The sequence below is a fragment of the Anas platyrhynchos genome, chromosome 3, assembly GCF_047663525.1.
Source record: "Anas platyrhynchos isolate ZD024472 breed Pekin duck chromosome 3, IASCAAS_PekinDuck_T2T, whole genome shotgun sequence".
NCBI lineage: Eukaryota > Metazoa > Chordata > Aves > Anseriformes > Anatidae > Anas > Anas platyrhynchos.
The window spans coordinates 46,332,046-46,359,704 of record NC_092589.1 but is presented as its reverse complement, the minus strand read 5'-3'; the positions used below and the strand labels follow the sequence as shown (position 1 = coordinate 46,359,704).

At 37.9% G+C, this 27,659-nt stretch overlaps 1 protein-coding gene across 7 annotated transcripts in view; it reads left to right on the top strand.

The window, feature by feature from the left end:
• Nucleotides 1–27,659, top strand: part of SMOC2 (SPARC related modular calcium binding 2) — a 149,370-nt gene that overhangs the window by 82,243 nt on the left and 39,468 nt on the right. For all 7 annotated transcript variants that reach the window (XM_072035808.1, XM_072035807.1, XM_072035806.1 and 4 more), the window contains exons 8-9: nucleotides 20,342–20,528; nucleotides 27,349–27,431. In XM_072035808.1, coding sequence (XP_071891909.1) covers nucleotides 20,342–20,528; nucleotides 27,349–27,431 — 270 coding nt within the window. The remainder of the gene's footprint in view (nucleotides 1–20,341; nucleotides 20,529–27,348; nucleotides 27,432–27,659) is intronic.

Here is a 27,659-nt window from a genome sequence, read left to right as displayed (position 1 = left end):
TACTCCCACTACAGGGAAAGATCCTCCCATCTTAAACCATTAAAAAGTAGAGTTCTGTTTTACATCCAGTTGATGTTCTTTATGCTCTGGATGTTCCAGGGTTTTATTGGACCCCCACTGTGAAAAAAAAATAAAATAAATCTGCTTTATGCAAGGTTGATAATTTTTATTTTACTGCATGTGTTAAAATTTGATGCCAAAAGATACTAATCTTCCCCATTTTTAATTATATCAGATTACTTTCTGCAGAAAGTAGATGACACAACAGTCATGTCTGAAGTTCTCCTTTAATTTTCAGATATGCACTCCCCCACCTACACATAGCTTTCCACAGTTTACCAGACATCAGATTGCATAATCATAAAAACATCAATAAGCTCCATAAATCCAATATTGGACATCAGGCTAACAGTCTATATTTTAACAAAAGAGGAAAAAAAATAGAAAATAAGTAAATCATGTTAATGCAGAGAAACACGCTGGACTAGATCATATCTAAAGACGTAATCTTTCTGGGAAATGGATAAATCTTCCAACCTAGAGAGTCTGGATCTGGCTTTGGCTGTGCTATGATTGCTGGGCAGTATATGTATAAGATAAGCCTTTAAGTGGTTTCCAAATTTTTCAGGCAACTAGAAGTCCATAAGGGTCAACAGCAAGAGATGACAGGCTTTCCATCATCATCCCAATAATCATATAATTATGAGAAAATGCTGTCCAAGCTATATGCAGAGATGCCTTCCTTTCCCTGACTCCTCACAGTCAATAACCATTGAAGCAATGGGCACAGACAGTAAGATTTGCATACCTTTGTTGGTGTGGTGGAGGCCAACTTTTTATTGATTCACTTGCATTTTCTTGAGACAAGGGTGAGCACATAGAATTAGGCATTTCAACCTACAAAATGGCTTCAAAACAGTTGTCTTGATTTTTGCTGAAATATGAAGAATCCAATACTCTTGAGGTTGAAGTGGTTAAAAATAAACAAAAAAAACAACAAAAAACAACACACAAAACAAAACAAATGAAAGAGATGCAAGCAAAGTCAGAGAACCCTGAGAGTCATCTTTTCAAAACTTTAGTAAATTTGTGGTTATGCTCTTGAACAAGAAGAAACCCTGTTTGGAATACAGAAGGTAAAGAAAGTTATTCCATTGCTCTAAGTATATTCATGGAATTCTACCACATTTTGCAAGACTAAAAACTCTATACGTGCTCATCTCTGAGACGAAAACCTCTAGAAAATGCCAACCTTACGGTATAACAAAATTTTAAGTTTCACTTCTAATTTTAATCAAAGTGATCCAGTATTATGGCAAGATTGTTCTGGACTTATAAAGCAGATTAGACTGTTCTGAGGAAAACAGTTTTCACTTTCTTCCAAATGGATCAGTCAAGTGGCTAACTGTACCATTAATTGAGTGAAAAAAAATGTTTTAAAAAAGCCCAAAACAATCACAACAAGATACACCATTGTTAATATCTTATGTGAATGTGCAATTCTGTATGTTCTGGCTGTTCTGTACAAAAGAGCTTTAACTGCTGTTAATGGAAATACTTTAATGGAAATACTGCCTAAAAAAGGACTGGTAGCCATGTAACATGAATCAGCCCTGGCAGTTGTAGCCAAGTTTTCCTGACATCTATGTTTCTGACAGGCTAAATTCATTTCTAGATGTTCCCTTGTAGATCAAGTTAAGGGCAGTCACAGTGGTTTAAATTTGGAGGGATTTTTAGTGAGATCATTTATCACGTATAACTTCCAACTTTCTTATTTGCCAAGCCAAGTACATCTGAACAAAAATTCTGAGAAGATTGACAGCTTGTGCTATAGTTCATGAACTGCTTAATTATTTTCAAACTAAATTATTGCCTTTTTCCTTTTTTAATGCTTGAAGCAATTTCTGAGGCTTCATCACTGATGCTAGTGTTTTCCATTTGGTATAAAATCAAAAGAAATTCAGCTTCTACAGGGAATTTTGTGGGAGGAGTAGAATTCACCTCAAAACCTGTGTGCTGACCATGCATCTGCAATTCAGCTATTTTTATCAGAACAAGACTTGTCTACAGCATCTACTTTTATAGGCACTTAAGGGCCCAGGTTGATGCCATCATCCATGGATCCTTTCCCCAAGCATGCTCTTACATTTTTTTGTTTGTGGCTGGTGTCAAATCTCCTTTCCAACCAAAGCTACACCAAGGGTCATATTTGGCATGAGAGAACTTGTTCCAGTCAAATTGCATTATTAAAGTACATCAAGCTACTTTGAGATCTTTTAATCTATAAGGTGCTGTATATACCTCAAGTATCATATTATGACTGGCTTGCTTCCCTCTTCACTCCACTCTTTCTGTCATGCTCTGTCCTCTCTCTGATAGACTATTCCAGATAAATGCTAGACACCATGTTTTTCCTGTACTCTGCACTGCTGAGAAATAGCATTAGGTATTGTTGCCATAATGCATTAGATTTCTGTGTTACTGGAGAAGAAGCAGTGGTTGAAGAGACAGACCACTGTTTTTCATTAAGCTATTTTTAATACCTGTTTTAGTTTAAGAGCGGCAGGCCAAGTATCTGCATTCAACCACAAATAAAACTGTGTTTAAATAAGATTAAGGCTGTAAATTAAATTTTAGATCTTAAATTCTCTTGGTGTGTTACAAAACACAAGAGAAAAAGAGAGAGCTAAGCTAAATATCCCAAACTATCTGAAAACTCAGCCTTCTTTGGAAATAATCTGACTTCTTAGGGCACTTTTTTTTTTAAAAAAAAAAAAAAAAAAGATGCACATTTTAGCTAAAAAATATATTTACAAGTTGAAAATTCAAACAAATCGTAAAAGCATACCTTCAAATAGCTGAACAGTTTGTTTTGTCACAAAACTCAAAATTGTGATTTTGAATATATATATATATATATATATATATATATTCGGTGGTGCTGGGGTCTCCAGGCTTACTACACATCAGGATATAACAGTCTCCTTTTAGAAAAGATGCAGAGATACCTCAGAGGAGTTATAGACATCTTGGATCATGTGGTTCCCTGGGAAGTTCCACACAAAGAGACAATTGTTTTGGGTTTTTGTTTTGTTTTCATTGAAAATCACTTTTTTTTTTTTTTTTTTTAATGAAAAGTAAATGCTTTTCATAAAAACGTTTTAATTCAAATACCTGGTTTTCCATCAGGCAGTCATAATGAAACATAACAAGCTATGAAAAAATTGTTATCAACACTTAAAACAGTGAGTTACCTTGTTCCATTGTTTTCCAGTGCTATTTAAACTTACCATTTTTGCCATCCCTCAGTGAGTAAAGACAGCTTATCGAAATGGAAGGACTTTTATTGTCCTCTATTTTGATGACTGCTTAAATGTAGCTTTTGTTGGACTGTAATGCATAATAAATACATAATGTCCTCAAATCTTTATGTTTTAAACCATTATCAAAATCCATTTGGACATGCTATTTTGCAACACACATTTGGAACCAAAACCAAGAGGCTTTCTCTTCCTACCAGAATGAATTAGGGGTTCTTGTCTTTTCTGGAAGAGCTGGTGATATTACACAAGCAAATAAGGTGACTGAATAGATGACTTCCTTACTTTTTCCTCTCTCCTCATCAAGCTTCCAGTGGCATTCCCCTTCTGACTGCAGTGGTTTCATTACGTGCATTGGTGTGAGTGAAAAGAGGCTTTGTCCCCACTGAAACCAAACCAGTCTGTCCTATGGTCATTTGCTATTAAAACACTGAGCAGTTTAGTTCAAGGAATGATCTGTGGTATGTGTGACTACTTTAGAAGTCATGGTTTCATCCCTCCTTACTTTTTCACCCTAGGCTCCATGTGCACCGAGGCAGCCATAAAGCTAATATGTAGTTAGGTTCCTTTAGCACAGTATCTTCTACAATATTCTGTCCCCTGTGATGAGCAGAAAGGATTTTTTGTTGTTGTTGTTCAGGAGGATGCTTCTGTGTTTACGTGACAGGTAATGACCTGAAATACCCTTGAATTGTTTCCAAGTGCACCTAGTTAGAGCAGTGCATCAGACTGATTGGTGTTTCATCTGGGAGCAGAGGAGTATAAAGTCAAATTAAATCCACTTGTGCCTCCAGAAACTGAGATACAGTTTTGGCAAGAAAGCAGAAATTAGTTCAAGGTTACAAGACCTGTTCAGGTTCAAATCATAGGTTGAGGGTCTGCAGTTCTCCCCCTCAGTCACTAGGCCAAATCTTCAGATTTGTGTTGAGGAAAGCTTCCACTGATGTACAGGGTGGATCCTATCTGATTATGTTTCCCTGTTATTTAATAAATCTACCCACAGACACCATTACAATGCAGACTCCTAACAGAGGCAGAAGTGTGATTCGTTGTAGAGGTTCATGTCCATCACACTTTGTCATCATACAGCTCACCCTGCTTGCACAAAAGCACTGTGACCAATTACTCTAGCTGGCAAGGAGGTGGGGACCCTTTCTGCTTTACTTACATAACTGGTTCAGAGAGAAGATATGTAAGTACTTTGATCTTGGACATTTCCTGTCTGTTTTTTCCAAATCTCTGACTGTGTAGCTAAAGCCATAATCTTGATAGCCCTTACAGGCCTGAAAAAGGTAAAGAAAGAGTTATTCTCATTGCTCTCCTGTTTGGCTGAATAAAAGCCAAGTTCTGCCTAGCTTACAAGACTTATGATCTTAGTGTTCTCGCAGTTTCTAATCAGGTTTAAAAAAACAGTTTAAAATCATTTTTAGGGCATTATTTTTAGTGCCTCTGGGTTGATTCAACAGGGAAGCAGCAAAGCCAAAAATATCAGTATAAATGTCAGTGGTTTGAAAGGTCACTTTTCTCTTTCTCTACCAGCATCCCAAGTATGACTTCTAATGTAGTCACACATCCTGTACTTCATCCCTTAAACTAAATGTTTCATTATAATAATAGCAAATGACTGTAGGAGTATATGCTTTAGTTTTAGCAGACATGAAGCATCTTTTTACTTAGACAAGTGTACATAGGACTAACTCCACCATAGCCAGACGGGCAATGCCACTGGGAGTGTGATGAGGAGAGAACAGAATCAGGAATCAGGCCTATATTTTTTTTTCCCCCTCTACATTGGGACGTTAGTGGTACAGGACTGTTGATGTTATTATTCCCTGTCTTGGAAATACAGTGCCTACTCATTTCATTTAGTAGCTAGTATGTGATATATCTGTCTGCCAGATCATTGATAAAAGGATGGTCTACCCCAATACGGCTGCTATTGCATAGCTGGAATTCCTCTCGACTTTAATGGATATACTGTCAGCAGAAGAGCTGATAGTCCACTTGCATTGCCAGCTGAAAGAGTGAACAAAGCATAGTATTTTCTCTTTGTTGCTTTGCTGTACAACTTTATTCTCTGTAGATGAGGTGATTTTGGTACACTGAAGGCTTATTCGGGAGTATTGAATATTCAGGAACAGCCTTATGTATTTTTTAGAAGACTTTGTTAATGGTATGGTGATTTTCTTTAAAAAAAGTCCTTAATCCTGTTAACAACACCACATAGCTGCTGCTAACATCAGCATGAGTGGAGGTAACTGGGTCAGAACTTATGGTTTCCTGTCTGGTCCCATGTTTTTAGGGAGACTCAAGGTTAACAATAGTCAATAATTCTCATCATACTAGTGGCAAAGAGCCAAAGAAGAATGGAAGTTTGTTATGTTAGTTGTATGTGATTTATCCAGCACATGGTATATGTAGAAAACTTTGCAAATCTGCAAAGGAGAAGACAGTGTGATGAGGAGCCATATGTCTAGTTGTGCAGAGACTCACTATTGCTCCTGAGCCTCTAATCATCAGGGGTTGGTGCTTAACTTTAGTTTCATTGATTTTGTATAGTAACAAGCATCTAAGAAGGCTTTGTGATGTTTATGGTTTGATGTAGCTGCTGACAATGCAGCATATATAATATCACATAAGTAACAATAGTGCTAGACTCAAGGATGTTGTGGTGCAGTTACATTTTCTATATATTTTTCAAAATGAGCCTGTGTCACTTTTGTATGGAACATCCCTTGCTTAGTATCTTTTTTTCCCTATTACAAGTGAGTAAGAAAATTTGTGGGTCAGAATACTACCTTTAAGCTTAATTTGTTGTTTTTCATTATCTATCTTTATTGGAATGTTATGAAAATTTTTCATCGTCTTTGTTATCTCTAGTATAATTAATTATCCTCACCATTGGTTAAACAAATAGAATCTACTGTTTTGCTTCCAGTCCTTTATTTGCTGCCTGTTTTGTCTTCCGTGAATAGCTGATCTTGAATCATAGAATCCTAGGATCATAGGGTTGGGAGGGACCTTAAAGATCATCTAACTCCACCCTCCTGCCATAGGCAGGGATTCCACCCACAACTTCACTGTGAATTTCTCCATTTTTGCCCAGGCATCATTCTTCAATCTCAAATGCTGCTGTTTTGGGGTTCTCCTCCAAAACAGATTTCTCATCTTTCTATTCTTCTACCTTCTCTTTTTGACTGTTGCAGCTAAAGGCAAGAGTGGATACCATGGTATAGGTAGGTCATGGATGTAGATCATGCTACAAGTTTGCAATCAAAAACAAGCTGATAGGTCTTATGAGCAACCACCTGAATAGTTCAGTGCAATGGATAGGAGAGATACTTTGACTCCTAGATGGAATAAACATAGAAAAGTGTCATTATCTGTCTACGTAAGATGTCAGAGACCATTTCAGGAGTACCTTATTCAGTTGTGGTATCAGGAGTTGTGCAGCAGTTGTGGTATCCATACTGCATACTAGAGGGATGCCAAACCAGGTGTTTGATCCTGAAGCTAGTGGAGTACGTACTTATTGTTATAGCATTATCCACAATCAATCATTATCCACTATCAGCATTATCCATAATCAAGGCTGTAAGGGTTTTTGTTTGTTGTTTGTCTTGGGAAGGAATCTTCTGTTTTTTAAATAAAATTCACTGCAAGTGTCAGAACATCAATGGTGTTAGTCTGAATGACTAGTGTTATTACATTCTTGGCCTATATTCTGTGCCAATTTTACTTCCTCAGGATGTCACTGGGGAGATGTGAGCAGCCTACAAAGCATTGTATGTGAAAGCATCTGACGTCAGCTACAGCACAGAGACAGCGTGGCTTGATTGCTTACATTCATGGCAGCTAGCCAGTGGCTCCAGGGCTCTAACCCTGACTCTGCTTCTGGGAGGCCTGCTGTAGTCTGGACAGACCAGTGCCAACAGAAGCAAAGGTTTCAGCAGAGATATGCTTGAGATAGTGTCTAGTGCAGGTCAGCTGAATACAGTCAGGAGCTTTACGGACTAATATAGTATAAGAAGTGGAAGACCAGTGGAAGATGCAGACCAGTGGAAATAGTAGCATTTCTGTAAATGAAAAGCCACATCCTAACTCCTTTTTCTGTTTCAATTTTGCATATAGACTTTTGTTATTTTTTTTTTGTTTTCTTTGTTCCAATCATGTAAATCGTGCCATTGGGTTTTCACTCTTTTTTTACCTTTCAACTGATTTGAAACTTCAGAGATTGTTCCCTGTCTTTCTGCAAACTGTACCTGCCATTGTATGGTTGCAATAAATATGTATGTAGAGCACAGATAAAGAGAAAGGATAACCATGACTTTGGTGTAAAAGAGAGCCTATATAAAAACTTACCCCTGTGTTATCCCTATTTAAATGAGCCTACTTACATGAGCCAAAATTAAGTGCCAGTTACTGTGGGATTGTGCCACAGTTACTCACAACAGTGACACGTGGAAAACAGGTTTGTAAACACACAGGCTTGTCCACTCCACATTAGCCTGTGTTTGTTTCTCCTGATGGATGAAAACAGTCCCACTACAGGCCCTTTTGGACTTAATTAATTATGCCAGTGGTTGATTGGTTTGGCCCAGAATGCTTTATAGACAGATTTAATCAGCGATAGCTCCAGTTACAGCAGCTTCACAGCCTACTGGAAGCATCATGCACTGTGCTTCATTTTGCATTATTTTCAAGCATCAAGTAACAAAGTAAAAAGAAAACAAAGCATACGATATGTAGAAAGAACAGCAGAACTTTGTTCACACAAGCTATAATAAAAACGTTTCCTTATTAGGTGACTGAATGCCAACATTGCTGTTTCCTGTGATGCTGGTTATCTGGAAAAGTTAAATATTTAGAATCTGTTTTATTTGAACAGTTCTGCCAAAGCCTATCCTTTGGATTTTCTCTGTTTGTCATAGAGAGCTCCAAAATAAATGAGGCTTGAGGTAGATGTGCATGAGTGTGTGTGTGGGGAATAGTTCTGAAAGGGATGGCAATATTTGTGGGAAATATACTAAGCAAACATTCCAAAAAATAACACTTTCTGAAGCTTTTTATTCTCACACACAATAAATTGTTGAGAAGTATTTGTGTAAGGCTTTTTCCATTGATATGGGTCATTTTTGTGGTAAGTTGAACACTTAAAACTAATCGTCTTCTGATCAGACATAAGATACTTCTGATTAACCATAAGACACTGCTTTGTAAAGGATTAAATTACTCACACTTTAAAATTTTAATTTTACTTGTTCAGAAAACCTTTGACTTTGCTACCATGTGTCATTTAAGAAGCCTTTAAAATTGATCCGTGTATACAACTTTTCTGTTGGTGATCCCTCCGGTGTGCAGTGGAATGGCTCCTGCTTACAGGACCAGAAATTATGACCTGGGATTTTCAATATGCTAGGGGGTTTTCTATCCTTCAAAAGCATAAGGGTGTTTCACAATCACACTATACTTAGCATTATATAAATTTCAGAGAAATTTTTCATTTTGAAAACAGAGATGAAAGTGGGGTGGAATTAGCATTTTTATTTTTAATTCACATTCCCCTTGTTTTTCTCCAAAGTTTGAAAGTAGAGCCAAGCCAAAGATTTGGCTTTACTCTTGAAACCAAAGCACAAAGCTGAGACTTTTAACCATAGCCATATGAGGAGAAAAAAAAAAAAAGAGCTACATAAAACTATATTAAAAAGTTTCTGGAGCTGAAATAAATAGTATTAGAATATTCTTACTGGCTTTTACTCTTCCTTGGATCACCCTCTTTATTGCACATAAAATTTGGCCAAAATCAGTAAGCAGTCTTCTATCAGAATCCTGTGCCTCTCCTGCTATGAATACTGACTTCCTATGTGCTATAGTGTGTTTTAGATATAATGTGCTGAGATTCAAAGCAAGACCTGTACAGCATTTAGTTTAACATGAGATTCAGACGTGTGGGGTTAAAGCAATACAGTTACCTTTAGAATAGGGTTCATGTACACATTATTTGTCTAATCTAATGCTGAGAATAAGAGTTAATGCATTCCGGGAGCAGCGTGACTCAACAGATGATAGCACTTTACAGAATTTGCTTCTGGGTCTATTCAAGGACTTTTCATTGCACAGCACAGTACTTTTAATTAGAGACATGAGCAGTAAATATGCATGCTCATTTTCCACCTGCTTCCTGACATCTCTTTGACAAAGTGAAGAGCAAGTCAGAATAAGAGTGACCAGTTTTGATTCATTTGTCATTTTAATGGTGTAAATATATTCACAGTATTTGTACAATTTTTAAATGCTGGAATGAAGTAGGTTTGAAGGATATGTACCTGAGAGACCCAGGGTTGGAATCATTCTACTTAGCCACAGAAGAGGCAGTGGGAATGATAGTAGCATAAACTTTCACTTTATGGTTGTCAGAGTAGCACTCCCTGAAGCACTCACAAGAAGTTAGAATTTCCATTTGAACAGTATATTTAATCTCTGTTTAATCTCTGCTCAGTCTCAGAAGCCCAAATCCTTACCATTTTGTAATGCTCACCCAGTCTGCTATAAACAGGCAGAGGTTTACCAAATATTTTTGTAAGATACATTGAGATATGCAGGGGAGAACTACTAAATGCAAAATAATATCTTATTTTTGAATATACCTGAATACTTCTTATGTGTCCACCTCAGACCACATTGCCATAAAACAGCCAAAAGTCTTCCCATCTCCTCCTGGCTTCTGTGGCAGTGACTAGGGTTCATGCCCCTCAAGCCTGTGATTCTTGCAGTGAAATCTGAGAATATAATGATCAAAAGTCCCACTATAATTTGTTACTGAACCTTCTTCTGCTGCCTATGAAATGAGACAGTGTGGGGGGTACACATAGGCAGGCTGCAGAGTACATGAGGAGGTTGCAGAGGGTGCCCTGTTTTCATAAAGAGCCTGCACAGGACAAGCCCCATGAATGGGGGCTCTAGGGAGGTCTAGCTCAAGTTAGGGTTACGCTCCTTTCTTTTTGTGAAGAAACCTTTCCAGAGAAATATCAACTTTGCTTATGCCTTTCCAGGATTTGCCTGAGTAATTGGGTACCTTGGGAGTACAAGGGGAGATAACTTCTGTCATGTACTACTGCATGACAGAACATGATTTAAGATGATTGCTTCATCCTTACGTTGATGCTGTTTACATCTTAAGTATTTCACAGAGCCATAGAATTGTTTGAATTTGAAAGGACCCTTAAAGATCACCTTATTCCAGCCCCCCTCCCATGAGCAGGGACAACTCCCACTAGACCAGGTTGCTCAAAGCCCCATCCGCCCTGTCCTTGAATACTTGCAGCAATGGGGCATCCACAGCTTCTCTGGGCAGCCTGTGCCAGTGCCTCACCACCCTCACAGTAAAGAATTTCTTTTGAATATATGATCTAAATCTGCCTTCTTTTAGTATAAAGCCATTACTCATTGGCGTTCTTATGCTGGGGTCCATGTCCTTCTTATGCTGAAGGCTGCAGAGCTGAATGCAGTACTCCAAGTTTGGTCTCATGAGAGCAGAGCAGAGGGGGAAAATCACCTCCCTCAACCTGCTGTCTGCACTCCTTTTGATGCAGCACAGGATATGGTTGGCTTTCTGGGCTGCAAGCACACATTGCTGGTTCATGTTAAGCTTCTCATCAGCCAACAGCCCCAAGCTCCTCTCCTCAAAGCTGCTCTCAATCCATTTTCCACCCAGCCTGTATTTGTGCTTGGGGTTGCCTCAACCCAGGTGCATGACCTTGCACTTGGTCTTGTTGAACTTCATGAGGTTCACATGGCCCCACCTCTCAAGCCTGTCCAGGTCCCTCTGGATGGCATCTCTTGCCTCCAGCATGTCAACCACACTGCACAGATTGGTGTCACTGGCAAACTTGCTGAGGGTGTGCTTGATTCCACTGTCCATGTCACTGACAAAAATATTAAGCAACACTGGCCCCAGTACCAACTCCTGAGGAATGCTGCTTGTCACTGGTCTTCACTTTGATATCAAACTGTTGACTGCAACAATTTGAGTGTGACCATCCTTCCAATTCCTTACCCACCAAGTGGTCCATTCATCAAATCCATGTCTCACCAATTTAGAGGCAAGGATGTTGTGTGGGACACTGTCATATGCTTTTCACAAGTCCAGGTAGATGACATAGTTGCTCCAGGGTAACTGTCCATCAGGGTATTTCCCTGTAAGGGAGTTGGAAATAAACTGATACTTAGAAAACAGAACATAAATGGAGAGCAGCAGTCTCAGCAAGGAGTTAAGCAGTAAGGCTAATAAGGCTGGAAAACACTGCACAGTGCCAACAGCATTAGCAGTGTGGATCAATGGCAGGAATCTGACATAAACTGCAGGCAGCAATGCCACTGGAAACCTCTGAAATTAGAACTATTTAGGTACCTAAGGCCTAGTACCCAAAGTCATATCCAGGCACTGATGTAAGCTTCTCAGTTTCTCAAATGGTGGGCAGAAATCACTCCTGTTTCACTGAGGGGAAACACTTGGTTACTTGGTTGATAAACATTCCTGTAAGCTGCTGCCTTTTTTAAGTGCCAAAACATGAATTTAGGCAACCCAGTTTGCACATTTTGTCTTGTAATTTTTAATAAAGCTATTCAAACAAGTGCTTACTCTCAGTTCACCTGGCAAAGACTTTTGTTTTCACAGCTCTATGGAAAAAGTGAACCAGCTTTGTTTTCACCTCAACTATTTCTTAAAAAATTAGAGATTTTTCCACTGGCAGAAAAATAACATTTGCTGGTCAATATACTCATAAAGGAAGAATGGTAGCCTTGTGCAATTTTGTTTAATGAATGAGCCTTCAGATTTCTATAGCAGACTGGCCAGCTAGCCACTGTGTTTTTGAGAAGTCAGTGATTTTCATGTGCTGTAATTTTGGGTGGTGGCTTTTTGGTTTGGTTGGTTTTGCAGTTTGAAGGCTATGGTGGTGCTGTGCTTTGACAGTGTGATGCAGTCATACCTAACAATAATAGGAACTGATATTTCCCTTATGTCTCAGCTTAGAGGAAAATCAGGTTTCACCCTATTTTGCAAATGCTGCTTTCAGTTATGTCTTTGCAGAGTAGGGCAGTCTTTTGTGCCATGTCTCTCTTCATGTTGGGGAAGCCAAGTCATCAAAGTCAAGCAGAAGCAGTTGGAGATGATAATCCATCATCTGTGCAGTCTTGTAACTTACTGTACAACCTCAACTCATTAAGCAAAAGGGGCTTAGGGAACTTACCTCCTAACATGGTGTCATGTGAATAACCATTGGCTTAAAAGTTTTTATTTTATTTTTTATCTTTTTTTTTTTTTTTTATTTGTGTTAAGGTTGCACTCAAAAATCCAGAGTGGAGTGTAAGGTATATAAAAAATCATTGGCTTAAGTCTGTCTGAAGAAATCTACTTTACAAAGGTTTGCTATTATTTTTACACTCTGCAGTCAAAGCTTTAAGAAAAATGTGCTACTCTCGGTTCAATGCTCTTTCACGTTTCATACATGGTATAATAAATGTTTGACTCAGGATGTTCAGGATAACATTTAGGCTCTAATGCTAAATGCATCACTGAAAGAACTCAGATTTATAATCTAATTTATATTGACTTCATGTTGCTCTGTCATTTATCTACAGGAGGATTAAATGCTAATACTTAAGCATTTAAAGCCAGATTCTGTCACACTTGTAGAAGAAGACTAGCTTCTCTGTAAGTTTTCATCAATTCAGTGGACAGATCTCACACTACTGCTTTATTCAAAGTAAATAAGAATACCAAAATTTAGAGTTACGTTTTGTAGGAAAACAAGTAGCTAGTTTGGGCCCTTATAATTTGTACAATGGCAATTTGAGAACCCAGTGAAGGAGAAAAATTGGTGTAAATGAATAATTAAAATGAGTAATTTTAATGAACTGTAATTCTGTGGCAGGATAAATTGGAATACTTACATAATATTTCTCATCTCTTTAACCAAGAAGCTGGACTAAAAATTAAAACAATTAAACAAACAAACCAAACAGTAAAATAGCAGGCTTTTGTGGCAAAACAGTTCTTTTACTTTTACAGTATTGTAGTAACAGCCTTTCTCACAGTACTTTTTTTGCTTTTCAAATGTAAAATTTTTCAATTTGCTTTTCAAATTTTAAGAAAAAAAAAATTGCAGAGGTGTGTGTGAAACCTTCCTTCAAACTGAAACTGTGTGGTCTGTTAAAAGTTTTAGCAGACATGTGGGTCTGGATTTTGATTAAAGAGAAAGTCACCATATTTAAATCTGACATCTTTTTCTTATGGGCACCCAGTTTTTTTCCTATTTCTAGAAACAGAATTTGTGTAGTCTTGGCTTAACATTGTGCTACATAGGTTCTCAAACCCAGGGTAAAGGTGGAGATAATGCCAGTGTATACAGGTAGATTGGAGTCACTGTGGCTGTGTCCTTTTCAGGTAAAGCTAAACGGGGCTGGTGCTCTCTGTGTTTTGGCTTTTTGTTTCTATGAACTCAGTGAATTTCCAGATGATCATCTTTATTTATTGCAGTGTCTTTGCGTATGAAACCACATAGATAAATGAGAGCATCTGTTGGTGATTTATCCTGCTTTGTTTGGTGGAGTGAAGTACATAAATTAATCTATAGAGCTTTGTTGAAGCCATGGGCTTTGTGTTTGGCCACAGTCATCCACTCAAACTCCAAAAGTGCAAAATAGTGATCAACAGTACATTGAGAGTAGTCTGCAAATACACACAAGGGGCCTGAAATATTTGGTTCCCACAAGTTTTCACAAACAAGAATGAGTATGGGAAGGAATGTTGCCAGCTTTCTTCAGGCCTTGAGAACCCTCATGCTGATGAGTATCTGAACCTAATGTAAATCAAAACATGTGGCGCCAGATAAGTACTAATACCATAATTTAGTCTTAGCTTTTGGTTGCAATCTAGATGTTGGGACTAAGTTTGATCGGATATTAATGTTACCTATTCCTTCCATTCAGTACTTGGTCCATAAGCAAGTATTGGGTTTAACTGGAAACATACGTATATGGGAGTATATTCAGCTGAGACCTGATGTATTGTCCACTGAAATTAGCGGGTATTTTTCCACAAATTTCTGCTGGGGGAAGATGGGCGACAGATGTATTTCCCTTTTGATTTAGGTTTATGTGTAGTCTCTATAAGACACTAGTAGCATGAGAAAAGTTGATCCTCCATTTGTTTGTTTCACTGAGTTGCACTTAATTTCTGTTAGATATGAATTTATTTGAAACATTCAAGAGAGGGCAAGCAAAAAATTAAAATTCTTATAGGAGCAGTGTTTCTTAAGAAAGATTAGTGTGAGGTGTCCATACCATGGCTATAAAGGATGAGAAAAATAACTTTATATACCTAAAGGGTATGAAGTTGTCATCTTAAACCCCATTATAAAACCTCATGTGCCTCTCCACAGAAGGAATCTGTTGTGCTAGAGGAGGTCTCAATGCAGGCTGTAAACCCCAAAAGAACATGAAGCCAGGGAACTTACCTCTCTTTCACTAGGGTGAAGTTATTTAGATAATGTTTGTCATTTATATTACCTAACATACTTCATTGACTTCCTTGGATGCTGCTGTTCTCTTTATAGCAGAACCAGGTGTCATGGATTTTGAGTGATGAAATTGGTCAGCTACAGGTAAAGAACCTGCTAGTTTACCCTGAGGATGCATGTTTGCTAGAGGTAAGAATAACTGCTGTGATAGGCTGTTTTGTTTTCCAAATCTGCCATCCAGTCAATGTAAAGTCTTCTGCAGATTGGAGTTAGCTTGAATAGACATCATCACACTCACTACTGCCTTTCTAAAGTGAACGTTTTGGTTATATGTGGAAATACAATTTGGTGTAGTGTAAGTGGAAATCTGTTTAATGAAACTTGAATACTAAAAAAACACTATTTGAAAATACAAAAACACATTATCATCATTTTCTTCTGTGCCTGTTCACTGGCTGTAGGAGGGTTCACCCTAAGCAAAAGAATTAAATTCTTATCCTCATGAGATGTGAATTTGTTGGAGAGTTGCATGAAGTCAACAGGATAACTATTTAGCCATACTAATTATTATGATTTTGAAATGAACTAGCAGAGAACTTTTATAAATCAATATTTGAAGTGTTCTGAAAATGTGCCTAAATTAGGCTAAATTAAGTAGAACAGACTGATGATTTTGATAACATTTTGATTAGCAGAAATAGTCACAGAAGTTAAAGCTCCGTACACTGAAATTTGGACACGAATATATTCTATCTGTATATCCTCTTAGAAACACCGCAGTCTTCCAAAGCATGGGTATCACTTTTCAGAGTATTTTTGTTCACAGGCTTCTTGTTACTTATTTTCTGTAGAGTATGCTGAACCTTGAGGTCTGATAAAAGATCCCTTTAAATTGTCCTTTCATGCCTCATTATGGTAATGAGAAAAGGACAGAGAAGGAATCAACTGAAAATAGATTTTTTTTTTTTTTTTTTTTTTTATGGATTCTGTTTCTGATATAGATATTGTGGAGTTAAGGAAATTGAAAGGAAATGTTTATGTAGTGGCAGGAAATGTTAAAGTAGTGAGCAGACGCCTTTGTAATTTTCTGCAGATTTGGCAGCTTGTTTCTGTAGAACACACTGAAGAAACAGAAATTCACATTTAAGCAAAATAAAAATATCAAAATTATTTTTAATCTTGAAAAATCCACACGTTGGGAGAAGTCGTGATAAGACACGGCACAACAACTAACAGAATTTCTGAAACAAGTGGCTAAAACATCTCCTGTTACCATACTAACACACTTATTATTAAAACTTACATAATGTGGTGCTTGGCGTTTTAGATATGCTACAGACAAATGCACAGGTATGCAGTTGTTTTCAAGATGATTTTCCCAGAAAAGCCACCTCTTTTTCTCCTCTAGGATATCACCTAGTAAACATTAATAAACACTTTAAATAGCCCATCAGAGAGTAATAAACATATTCTCTCATAAATAATGGTTTGCAGCATTATACCCTTCTACTGTTTAAGTATTTTTCTGTTCATGAAAATTAACTTGAGTCATTGAAATTCAGACCTTTTTTTTCAGGGGGAATTGCTTGTTAGCAGCAAGAACTGACTCAGGATTTTATACAAAACATGAAACTTCTCCACATTGTTTCTCATTAGCTGGAGTACCTTTCCAATTGACAGAAGATGAAATATTTCCATTGGTTATATGTAATGGACTGTGAAGGCATCTTGAACCAGAATGGGAAAGTATACTTGAAAATGAATGTTTAAAGGAAATAGGGAAGAAATGGAATAACAATGTGATGTATATTATATTTGAAGCAGGTTTTTAAACTCATTCTTTGTGGTGAACAAGAGTTTAACTTTGTCTTTCAAAAAAAAAACAAAAAAACTTTCTCAAAGTAAGTAGGTGGTCTTGTAAAACTGTGAAATATACTTACATGATTGAAATTTGCGTGTTGAATGACTACAGCTTATGAACTTGGAATAAAATAGAATTTGGGATAAAAACTGTAGGAAGGTTTATCAACCTACAAAGTATCCCAGGTGAGCTACAGCGTGGCTGGTGAACATGGTAGACTGTCTTGAAAGGAGTTTTCAGCTGTGTTCAACTATTCTATTGAATGAACAAGCACAGAAAAAAATCCAAAGTTGTTTATTATTATTATTATTAAATTTATTTATTTATTTATTTATTTATTTATTTATTATTGCCATCAAGGCAGATCTAAAGTAACTAAGTGTGTAAGAACAAGAGCGTAAACATAGTCTGTGAAAAGAAGAAGTTAGAGTGTCAGTGCTTTCCTGCTTCTGGGAGGAAGGTAGTGAATAGAAAGTTTGACGTATTTTAATAACCGCTGTACTTATTCTGCTTTTATTGTAACATAGATCCTTTTCCATACTGTTCATTTTATGAACTTCTGGCATCCATCTGTTACAGTTCCAGATCATAGTTGTCAGATTGTTTGGACAAACTGTCAGGCATTTTCTAAGTTAATGACATTTATCACTGGTTCTCTTGGGAAATGAACGTTTGTTAACCATGACTCTTCTGACATTACAAAGGCAATTATTCGCAACAGTATGGTAGCTCTGTGATAAGAGCTCTTAACCATCACAAGGCTACAGTTGAATCTTTCCAGTGCTCCTGTTGTAAATAATTGAAAGAAAAGTTTGAATGGTTCCTCAGAGAGGAAATTACACAAAGGACTAATGTTCTGTTTCTGGAAAAATCAAGCAGGATTATAGGTAAACACAGTTTTGCAGTACTTTACGTAAGAACAGTATTCTCATAATGAAAACAAACAAGGAAATAGTAGTGGTGGCACAAACGGTTGTGTTAAAAGTATACAGAAATACTAAATCTGAGGAAATAACTTTCTTGATCAGTCAGTAAACAGATTGACTGATAGCTGACCTGTTTTTTGGTCTTGAATGCCTGTGCTGCTGCTGCTCTTCAAAGGCATATTTTTTCATCACTAAAGTTTTCCAAGTTACAAGGCATTTCCCTTAGCATTTGGTATGAATCCTACCTTTTTGTCTGTTCTTTCCAAGATTTCTGCCATAAAGGATATTCCTTTTTAATCTTAAAACTTCCATTTCAGTTACTGTCACTGTCCCTTGTAAAGCCATAAGCCACTTTCGCAACCTGCCTCTGAAATCTGTCCCATATTACTGTGTCTCTCTACCTTTGAGACTTACGATCAGAGAAATAACCAGGAAAAAAAAAAAAAGACTTCATGCTTTTATTTTAGTGCTAAAATTCTACCTTGAGCAGTAGCTTCTTGAAAACTCTCCTTGGGAAGTCAGTCAGAAGCATAAAGTCCATTTATCTAGGTCTGTAACACCTGTTACCGAATCACCACAAAGCAGGTTTTTTCCAGTGGCCAATGACTCTGGTTTCGAATCAGCAATTTTTTTTCTGGTTGTTTCAATCAGTAGAAACTGGAGTTGCCCATAAATTAGGTGGCATTGTACATACTTACAGCTGAAACTGTCCTTACCTGCTTTTGCACTGGGAATTCTCCATCACACTGTCTCTGTGCTTTCTGTTACACTTTTATCTGGATGATCTGCCTATGTAGTCTCCAAATTTTCTAAACAAGTTTGAGAGGATGAAAATGTATTGTTCCTGTGGGTTAGCAAGAGGTAATCAGAATATATGAACATCTGCCAGATTCTGTTGCTAGTTTACAAAGATGTAAAATGAGAAAAGGTCTCAGGAGCTGATGGGATGATACCAAGTTTTATCAGTGTGAATGAGAAAAGAATTTACTGGATTTTAAAGAGTAGTAATGATTTCCTCCTCCCTCTCACCACAGTTGTTTCACCTTTTTTGCTCCCTTTTGCTTGATTATATACAAAATATAAAAAGCGATCAAGTTAAAAGTTATGTGCTTTCCAGCGTTGTTCTATTTTGTAAGTCAGTAACAATCATAATCCAGATTTACCAAGGAAATTATTTATTTTGGCTACTCTAACAGGACGTTGGCGATGGATTTCCAGTTCATGACACTATAGCTATTTATGTGAAGGTTTTAATGTAAATAATTAACTGTTTGCCTTTATTAAAGGATCTTTTCTCTTCTCACTACACTGATTCTTTAATTACAGTTTATTATGTAAACACTAGTGTTTTGAGATCTATTCAATCTCTCATTATGTCCAGGGGCAGACAAAGACAAACCATGCAAATTTTATCAATTTGTCTAGTTGTCCTACCATATGAAACAAAATAATAATAAAATATCAACTAAAAAACTAACTAACTAACTAACTAAATTGTCTTATAGTCAAGTTAGCTTGTTTTTTAAACTTTTAACATACATTTTTGCATATATTGGAATAAAATACAATGTTGTAGAAACCAGGCTATTGCATAGATGCAGTCATGTGCTGTTTAAAATACGAAGGTGATTAACTTCTGTCGTATTTTCCACTGCACCAGAAATCTTACTGTATTTGCTCAACCACATCTGCAAGAATCTGGTTTTAACTGAACAGATTTTCTTATTTATTGAAATTCCAATAACTTGAGATTTTCCTGTCATTCATGTGTGTGTTTGTAGAGAGGTTATTGTTATCGACATTTTAGTTTTTCAAATATTTAAATTTTGTTCACTAGAGTAATTTGGAATTATGCAAACACTGTTTTATTAACCATATAAGTTTCACATGTTAGGAGACTGATTTTAAAAGTCCTGGAGAAAGAAATAGCTTGAGTAAACAGTCTATCGCCTAATTTATTATCTCCTACAGTGCCACATATACCAGCTTAAGAGTGATCAAAACTCATCAGCAGAGGTGTTTTACTGATGGTGTGAAATGACTGGCACTCTCAGTTCCTGGGGCTTCTGCTCTTTGCCCACGGTTTCAGTTTCATGTAAAGTCCAGGAACATGTATACATATAAGCTTTTCCTGCATTCAGAAGAGATCTGAGACGTACTGGTAGGGCAGAGATAAAAATGTATTACTTTTTCTTTGGGGTGTTAGGTCTCCAGAGCAAATGATATATCATCAATACCAGAAATACCAAGAAAGGAAGTGGAAGAATTTTCACCATACTAATATGTTTTTCCAAAATATAAAGAAAATAAACATTTATATGAATTATTCATCTAGATATTCATCTATAAGGAATCCTAAGAAGCTGGGTTTCTACTGTTCCCTCTGAAAAGAATCAGTAGTTTAGGAACTGTGGAGTGGCGGAGAATTTTTTAAGATGGCAGAGAAAGTACTTGGCTATTTACAGATTATATCTAGTGTAGGAGTTGGGGTGTCAGGATAGTCTTATGACTGTATTATGTAGCAGGTGCATGAAAAGGAAACTAAAAGTCCTAAAAGTATACAGCATAAACCAACTTGGGCTATCTCAAGCCTCTTCAAATACATTCCTTACATAAATCAAATAAAGTTATAAAAACTAAAAAACTGTTCAATATTTCCAGTAGGTCTTTTCCACATGGCTTGTTTAGTATTTTTTCTTTTCCTTCCAAAAGCATCATCATGTGATCAAGAACTTCAGTCAGCTCTAGAGGAAGCTAAACAACCACAGAAAGACAATGTGTTCATTCCAGAGTGTGCTCAGGGTGGCCTTTACAAACCAGTGCAGTGCCATCCTTCTACAGGCTACTGCTGGTGTGTTCTCGTGGATACAGGACGTCCCATCCCTGGTACATCAACAAGGTAAGTTCAACATGTTCAGTGCTCAAACCTGCAGTGAGTAGGTGCCTTAATGTGCATGTAGTAGCATGTAGTTTCCTATTGCTAATTGAATGATATCATGTAGATTTATTCCACTATAAAGATTGAAGTGAAATAATTCTAAGATCCATTGGCCATAAGTCCAGATGGCTAAAGACTGATACACATAGGCAGTATGCTCCCCAGATCCTTTATTTTATATTTTTACTTTCCATTCTTGCTATTTTATGCTGGGAAGCCAAGGCTTGAAGCAGATAATGAATCATCCCAGAGGAAACCTCACACCCCTTATCCTGAACATGGAAGAACCAAGTAAGATGGTCTATGACAGGAACCACATCCAGCCTCAGAAATGTTCAGTTATTTTTCCAGTAACCTCCTCAACTATTTCATATGACTTGCTTTGATGGAACAATTGCCTGGGAACCCATAGAGAGGAAGTATCGTTTTAGTGTGTTATTAATAGAAACTTGGAGTTCAGTCATGTCGGCTGAGCCGGATGCATGGTAAAGCATTGTGAGCCACATAGAGCAGATGTAGGCAAGGCAAATATCAGATTCCAAAGGATGTTATTTAGGCTGGTTATTGAGGTTTGGCCCTTGTAGTAATGTTATAGAAGCTCATACAAAGTTGGTGGGCAGTATGGGTATCTTGATGCAATCACAAATCTTTTCAATCTTAAGTAAAAACCATTTTTGATCATTTACCTAATATTTATGAAAACTATCAGAAGTCACTTGCTGCAGTTTATTATATTCTTGGGAAGCATCTTTCACATATTCTTCAAGTGCTGATTTACTTACTGATACCTGTTTACACCATAGTCTGTACCAATTACAGTACTAGATGAAATGAGCATGGAATAGTTACCAGTAATCTATGGTTTCTGGCAAGCTGAGATCCATAAATTGTCAAAATTAAATATTATAAAATTGGTCTAGGAACTCTAAGATAAGTACAGAGATTCCAGAGGTTCATTTCTATTCTTCCTCTGTTCTCCACTCCTACATTTGTTTACTGTTCCTTGTTTTTAGTGATCCTTCTTTGAACTATATTTTAAATCATTTTTCGGAGCCTTAGTTCTCATTCTCTAAGTTGAGTTCAGCATCCATTTTTGCTGGTGAAGTAAAAGGACTTCTGCAGTTCTTAGGAGTGTCCATTTCATCTTGTCCTTTCACTGGAGATCATTGTGGAGAGTCTGATTCAGGCTTCTCCATTCACCTTCATTCAGGTGAATGGAAAAAGGAGAACTAAAGAATACATAGGGCCGCTCCTTGATAGGGAAGGTCTCCTCACAGACAATGACACAGGCAAAGCAGAGACGCTTAACGCCTTCTTTGCCTCTGTCTTCAATGCCGATGATGGGCTTCGGGACCCAGGGTGCCCTGAGCTGGAGGACCGGGATGACAAACTCCCAATTGACCCTGAACGTGTGCGGGATTTGCTACTCCACCTGGATCCCTACAAGTCCATGGGTCCGGATGGGATTCATCCCCGGGTGCTGAAAGAGCTGGCGGACATCATCGCGGAACCTCTCTCAATTATTTTTCAACGATCCTGGGAATCTGGAGAGGTCCCGGTAGACTGGAAGCTGGCAAATGTTGTGCCGATTTTCAAGAAGGGTCAGAAAGAAGACCCTAGCAATTACAGGCCTGTCAGTCTCACGTCAGTGCCTGATAAAATCATGGAGATGATGGTTCCCGAACTTATTGAGGCGCACCTGGGGGACAAAGCAGTCATTGGTCCCAGCCAGCATGGGTTTGTGAAGGGTAGGTCCTGCCTAACTAACCTGATTTCCTTTTATGATAAGATCATCCGTATGGTGGACCAAGGGAAACCAGCTGATGTGATTTTTTTGGACTTCAGCAAGGCTTTTGACACAGTTTCCCATAGGATCCTACTGGACAAAATGTCCACCATACAGCTAAATAAAAACATCATACGATGGGTGAGCAATTGGCTAACGGGCAGGGCCCAAAGGGTTATGGTAAATGGGGCTGCATCAGGCTGGCGGGCGGTCACCAGTGGGGTCCCTCAAGGCTCCATTTTAGGGCCGGTACTTTTCAATATTTTTATAAACGATCTGGATGTAGGAATAGAAGGTATTTTGAGCAAGTTTGCTGATGACACCAAACTTGGAGGAGTTGTGGACTCGAATGAGGGTGGAAAGGCCTTGCAGAGGGATCTGGATAGGTTGGAGAGCTGGGCGATCGCCAACCGCATGAAGTTCAATAAGAGCAAGTGCCGGGTCCTGCACCTGGGACGGGGAAACCCTGGCTGCACGTACAGACTGGGCGATGAGACGCTGGAGAGCAGCCTAGAAGAGAGGGATCTGGGGGTCGTGGTAGACAGCAAGTTGAATATGAGCTGGCAGTGTGCCCTGGCAGCCAGGAGGACCAACCGTGTCCTGGGGTGCATCAAGCACGGCATCGCTAGTAGGTCAAGGGAGGTGATTGTCCCGCTCTACTCTGCACTGGTGAGGCCTCACCTCAAGTACTGTGTGCAGTTCTGGGCACCACAGTATAAAAAGGACATGAAACTGTTGGAGAGTGTCCAGAGGAGGGCTACGAAGATGGTGAAAGGCCTGGAGGGGAAGACGTACGAGGAACGGCTGAGGGCACTGGGCCTGTTCAGCCTGGAGAAGAGGAGGCTGAGGGGAGACCTCATCGCAGTCTACAACTTCCTCGTAAGGGGGTGTCGAGAGGCAGGAGACCTTTTCTCCATTAACACCAGCGACAGGACCCACGGGAACGGGGTTAAGCTGAGGCAGGGGAAGTTTAGGCTTGACATCAGGAGGGGGTTCTTCACAGAGAGAGTGGTTGCACACTGGAACAGGCTCCCCAGGGAAGTGGTCACTGCACCGAGCCTGTCTGAATTTAAGAAGAGATTGGACTGTGCACTTAGTCACATGGTCTGAACTTTTGGGTAGACCTGTGCGGTGTCAAGAGTTGGACTTGATGATCCTTAAGGGTCCCTTCCAACTCAGGATATTCTATGATTCTATGATTCTATGATTCTTTTCCCCACATCAAATATTGATACACATCGGTATAACTTCCCGGAGCCTTCTCTTCTCCAGATTGAACAGTTTCTGAACAGGCTCACTCAGACTCTCCACTCTCCTTCTTGTGTAAAATGCTCCAGTCTCAATCATTTTCATTGTCCTTTCCTGGACTCGTGCCAGTATGTCTGTCTCTCTTGTCTGGATGTCCCAGATCTGGATCCAGCACTTCAGATGTGGTTCACCAACGGTGAGTGGAGGGGAAAGGTCACTTCACTTGGCTTGCTGGATGCATACTTGATGATCCCTGTGGGTCCCTTCCAACTTGGATATTCTATGATTCTGGAACTACATAGTAACTCAGATGAGGGAGAAGAGGTGGCAGAGATTCTTTCACTGTGCTGTCTATCTTCAAAGTTAGAACACTGGCAAGTTGGATTCAATCTCATGATTTAGACACAATTCTTTTTGCCTCATGGCTTATACTGAAAATATCAGATGATTTGGCCTTGATAATTTTTAGTATGTTCAGCTTTGCCAGATTTATGGGGAACTCAATGGAGAGTTTATGAAGTTCTGAGTAGAAGTGCTGAATTACATGGGTAACTAGAGTGCTTAATTTTATGAGTTTTATACTAAAAGAATGCATGGTAAATTTTGTCATCTACAGTCCTAGTGAAAAAAGCAGGTGGGATTCCTGTCTGGAGTTTAAGAGGAGTGTCTAGATCTCATTTCTAGGCAAGATTTATGTGGGCTGGAATCCCATGAATTATTTTTTAGTTAAAAGTTCCTTTCATTATATCCGTATTGATAAAATTAAACTTTCTCCCCTAGCAAGGGGAAATAGAGATGAGAATATGATGAAAAAGAAGCAGTTATCTTTTCTTTAATTCAGATAAAATAGAAAAGATGAACATGTGAGTCTTTCCGAGTTTAACGTCTCAGGGGCAAAGTGGTGTATGCTATCTTTCAGCTTCCCATTGCAAAAAATAAATGAGATGAGTAGCTATTAAAACTCTACTGCAGGATCTGATAGTACTCATGGTAGAAAGATGGATGCATTGCATCTTGGAATCTTTGTTCTGCAAATCTGGATTGAATCACTAGGGGACAACAATGAAAGAATGCACATATCATGGAAACTCTTGCCAGAACAGCTTAGCATTTTGCATGTTGTTTGTTTTGAAAACATTCATGAGGATGAAATTTGTCATATAATCAGGCTATGAATACCACAATAATAAGTAGTCCTGTTAAATTAGACCCACAAAATGAAGGGAAGTTATTAATATTCATTGACCTTCTAATGCCCTGTGATCTGAGGCAAAGATAAATCACTTGTCAGTGAAGGTATTCCAGAGAAAAATAATACTTCTAGAGTTAAAATAAAGATATGTGAATGAAGAACCATTCTAGGACGTGTAAAACAGCAAAACATAAAAGAAATATGTGATGATATGGTATAAAGCTGGATTTTATGAATGTCTAGAGGGAATATCCATTTGACTAAAAGGAATACATGCAGGATACAAACAACTGTTTTCCTGAAAATCTTACTAGTAGGATCTCTACCAGCTTGCTCCGAATACTTTCTGGACATAAGACCATGACCCTTAGCCTCAACAGGGCCCTGAGTCTCTGTTCTTGCCTGTGACTTTTGAGCAACTAGGATCATAGGCAAAATAATTGTCAATCCACTTGCACAAGATTCTCTAGACTCAAAAAAAAAAAAAAAACAAAAAAAAAACAAAAAAAAAAAAAAACAGCAAATCAGCTACTTTATGAGGTTGCCCACACTGTGGAATTGGTGCTTGGGAGTTTTTGCCTTTTAAAATTCTAAAGAGGAACTTCGTATGTCTTGACTACATTATTTTTACCTGACAGTGCTCCGTTCTGATACACAATCTCTTTCCCACTCTTTCCCAATGAAAACTGAGTCAAGTGTGTTTTTCTTATCAGTTCTTAGTGTGGCTGTGTCTGCATGGCAAATTTCTGATGATTCACTTTGTCTTTCTTCAGTTGCTTCAAAGAACTAAAAGCATACTTTTTACGTTACTGCACTTTAGCAGGTATTGTGATTTAATAGATTTATTTTATATATGGTGAGCTACATCTGTATCTAAAAAAATAGAAGCTGAAAGAGTAGAAGAGGAGAGATGAAATAAAGTGTAGGCATGGAGCAGTAACAACGGAAGAGGACAAGGGAAATGCAGAGTTAGGTATCAGATTAATCAGGGACCAGGCTGGTTGCCAGATACTGCATTAGTGAGTATTGCTCAGAGATTTCCCTTTCACTCTTTTCTTGTCTGATTGAAGTGGTCATCCATCAGGTATCTAAATCCCAACCATGCTATCAAAGCAGCTTCTATTTCCACCATTCTCTATGGAAAGGAAAGTGTCTGTGGCTCTCTCATGTTTGTGAAACAACACCATACCTTCTTGCAGCAGCCAAAATTAGATGGAGCAGTGGGCAGTTTCATCAAGTGGGAAAAAAATAAAGCACTCAAAGGAAAAAAAAAAAGATAACTTTTCATCCTGACTGGTAATTAAAATCTGAACACTTCCGTGTTGTTTTTAGGGGCAGTCTGGTCTAACCCCAAGACATAACCACAGTCTAACACTTTAAAAAACAATCTATTGTTCAAAAAAAATTCACATTAGTATATTTTGATTAGACATTTTAGTATGCCTCTCAGTAAATATGATTTTGCGGAGTCTAGAATGGGAGCATTTCAAAGAAGGATGACCAGTTACGTAAGGTATGAAAGAACCTAGATTGAATTAATAGGTATGTATGTGCACATGCATATATATGGACACAAGTCATATTAACTTAGGCCTGAAATTTCTCTAAAATGCTGTATATTAAATTCTGCACCTTCAAGCTACTGAGGAGAATGAGAAAATAACATCTCAGATTGTGTTAAACTGAGTGAAAAACTACCATGCAATAATAGTGGGATAGTAAGAAACAGAAAAACTCAGCAGTAAATGCTCCTATGCCTTCAGTCTTGCAAGAATGAAATTGCAAGTGATGTTGATACTAAATATTTTTTGAAACAGCAAATATAGGGTTTCTTGTTACAGGCTAACAATTTGGCTTTAAGTAAACATAATGTGAAGAAGAGAGGAACCAGCATACTCATGTAGCAGGTGAAGAATCAGTCTTTTCCACAACCAATTTCAAGCTATTTTAGCCCAATTCACATCCTTCCAGAATCCCTATCAGTTTTTTCCTCTTGTTTGAAATGTTAGCTGTTCACAGTTAGCCCTTCTTAAACTAACATTTGCTTTGGAGAGGATACAGTGGTAAATGCACTTAGTGCTGCAGTATTAACTAACTACAGTACCTGCCTTGCTGTGAAGTTGCTTTTGTGGTGTTTTACATTTACAGAATGAATAGTGAGTCAGATGCCAAAATTTGTTATGCTGCTTATAGCTCTTTGATCTTGCAGGTGGGAGGAGACTCATCTTTACTATTATTATATTTTTATTATATATTATTTTATGGCAATCCCCCACAGTTTTCTTCTTCCTCAGTTTTCCTCCCTGTAAAATGGACTTTGGAATAGATAATAATTACTCAGTTTGGTATCAACCATAGGAAAATAAACATGTTCTGGCTTCCTTGAGGGAAGTGGAAAACAGGCAGATAAATCTGCATTGCCTCTTCTGAATAAGAAATCAGTTTCTTCCCTGAAAAAAGGAGGAAAAAACTTTAATTTGAACTACAAAGTTGGAAATAAATTAGTTCTAAGTTAACTATGGCTGGTTTTTATTCTCTCCCTGTTTCTTCTTTAGGTATGAACAACCTAAGTGTGATAACAGTGCCAGAGCTAACCCAACCAAAACGAAGGATTTGTACAAAGGACGCCAGCTTCAAGGTCAGTGAAATAGATATATTTGATTTCATGCATTCCAGTGTTTTGTTTTGTCACTGCAGTAACTTATAAAGCAATTCCTTACCTTGTATCTAAACAGTTTATCTTTTAGATATTGCTAAATTGAATTGCCACTGACTGAAGGTTTTGGCTTTGGAATGGTATGGTCTTAGGATATTGTCAGAGAAAGTAAGAAACTTTTTTTTTTTTTTTTTTTTTTTTTTTTTTTTT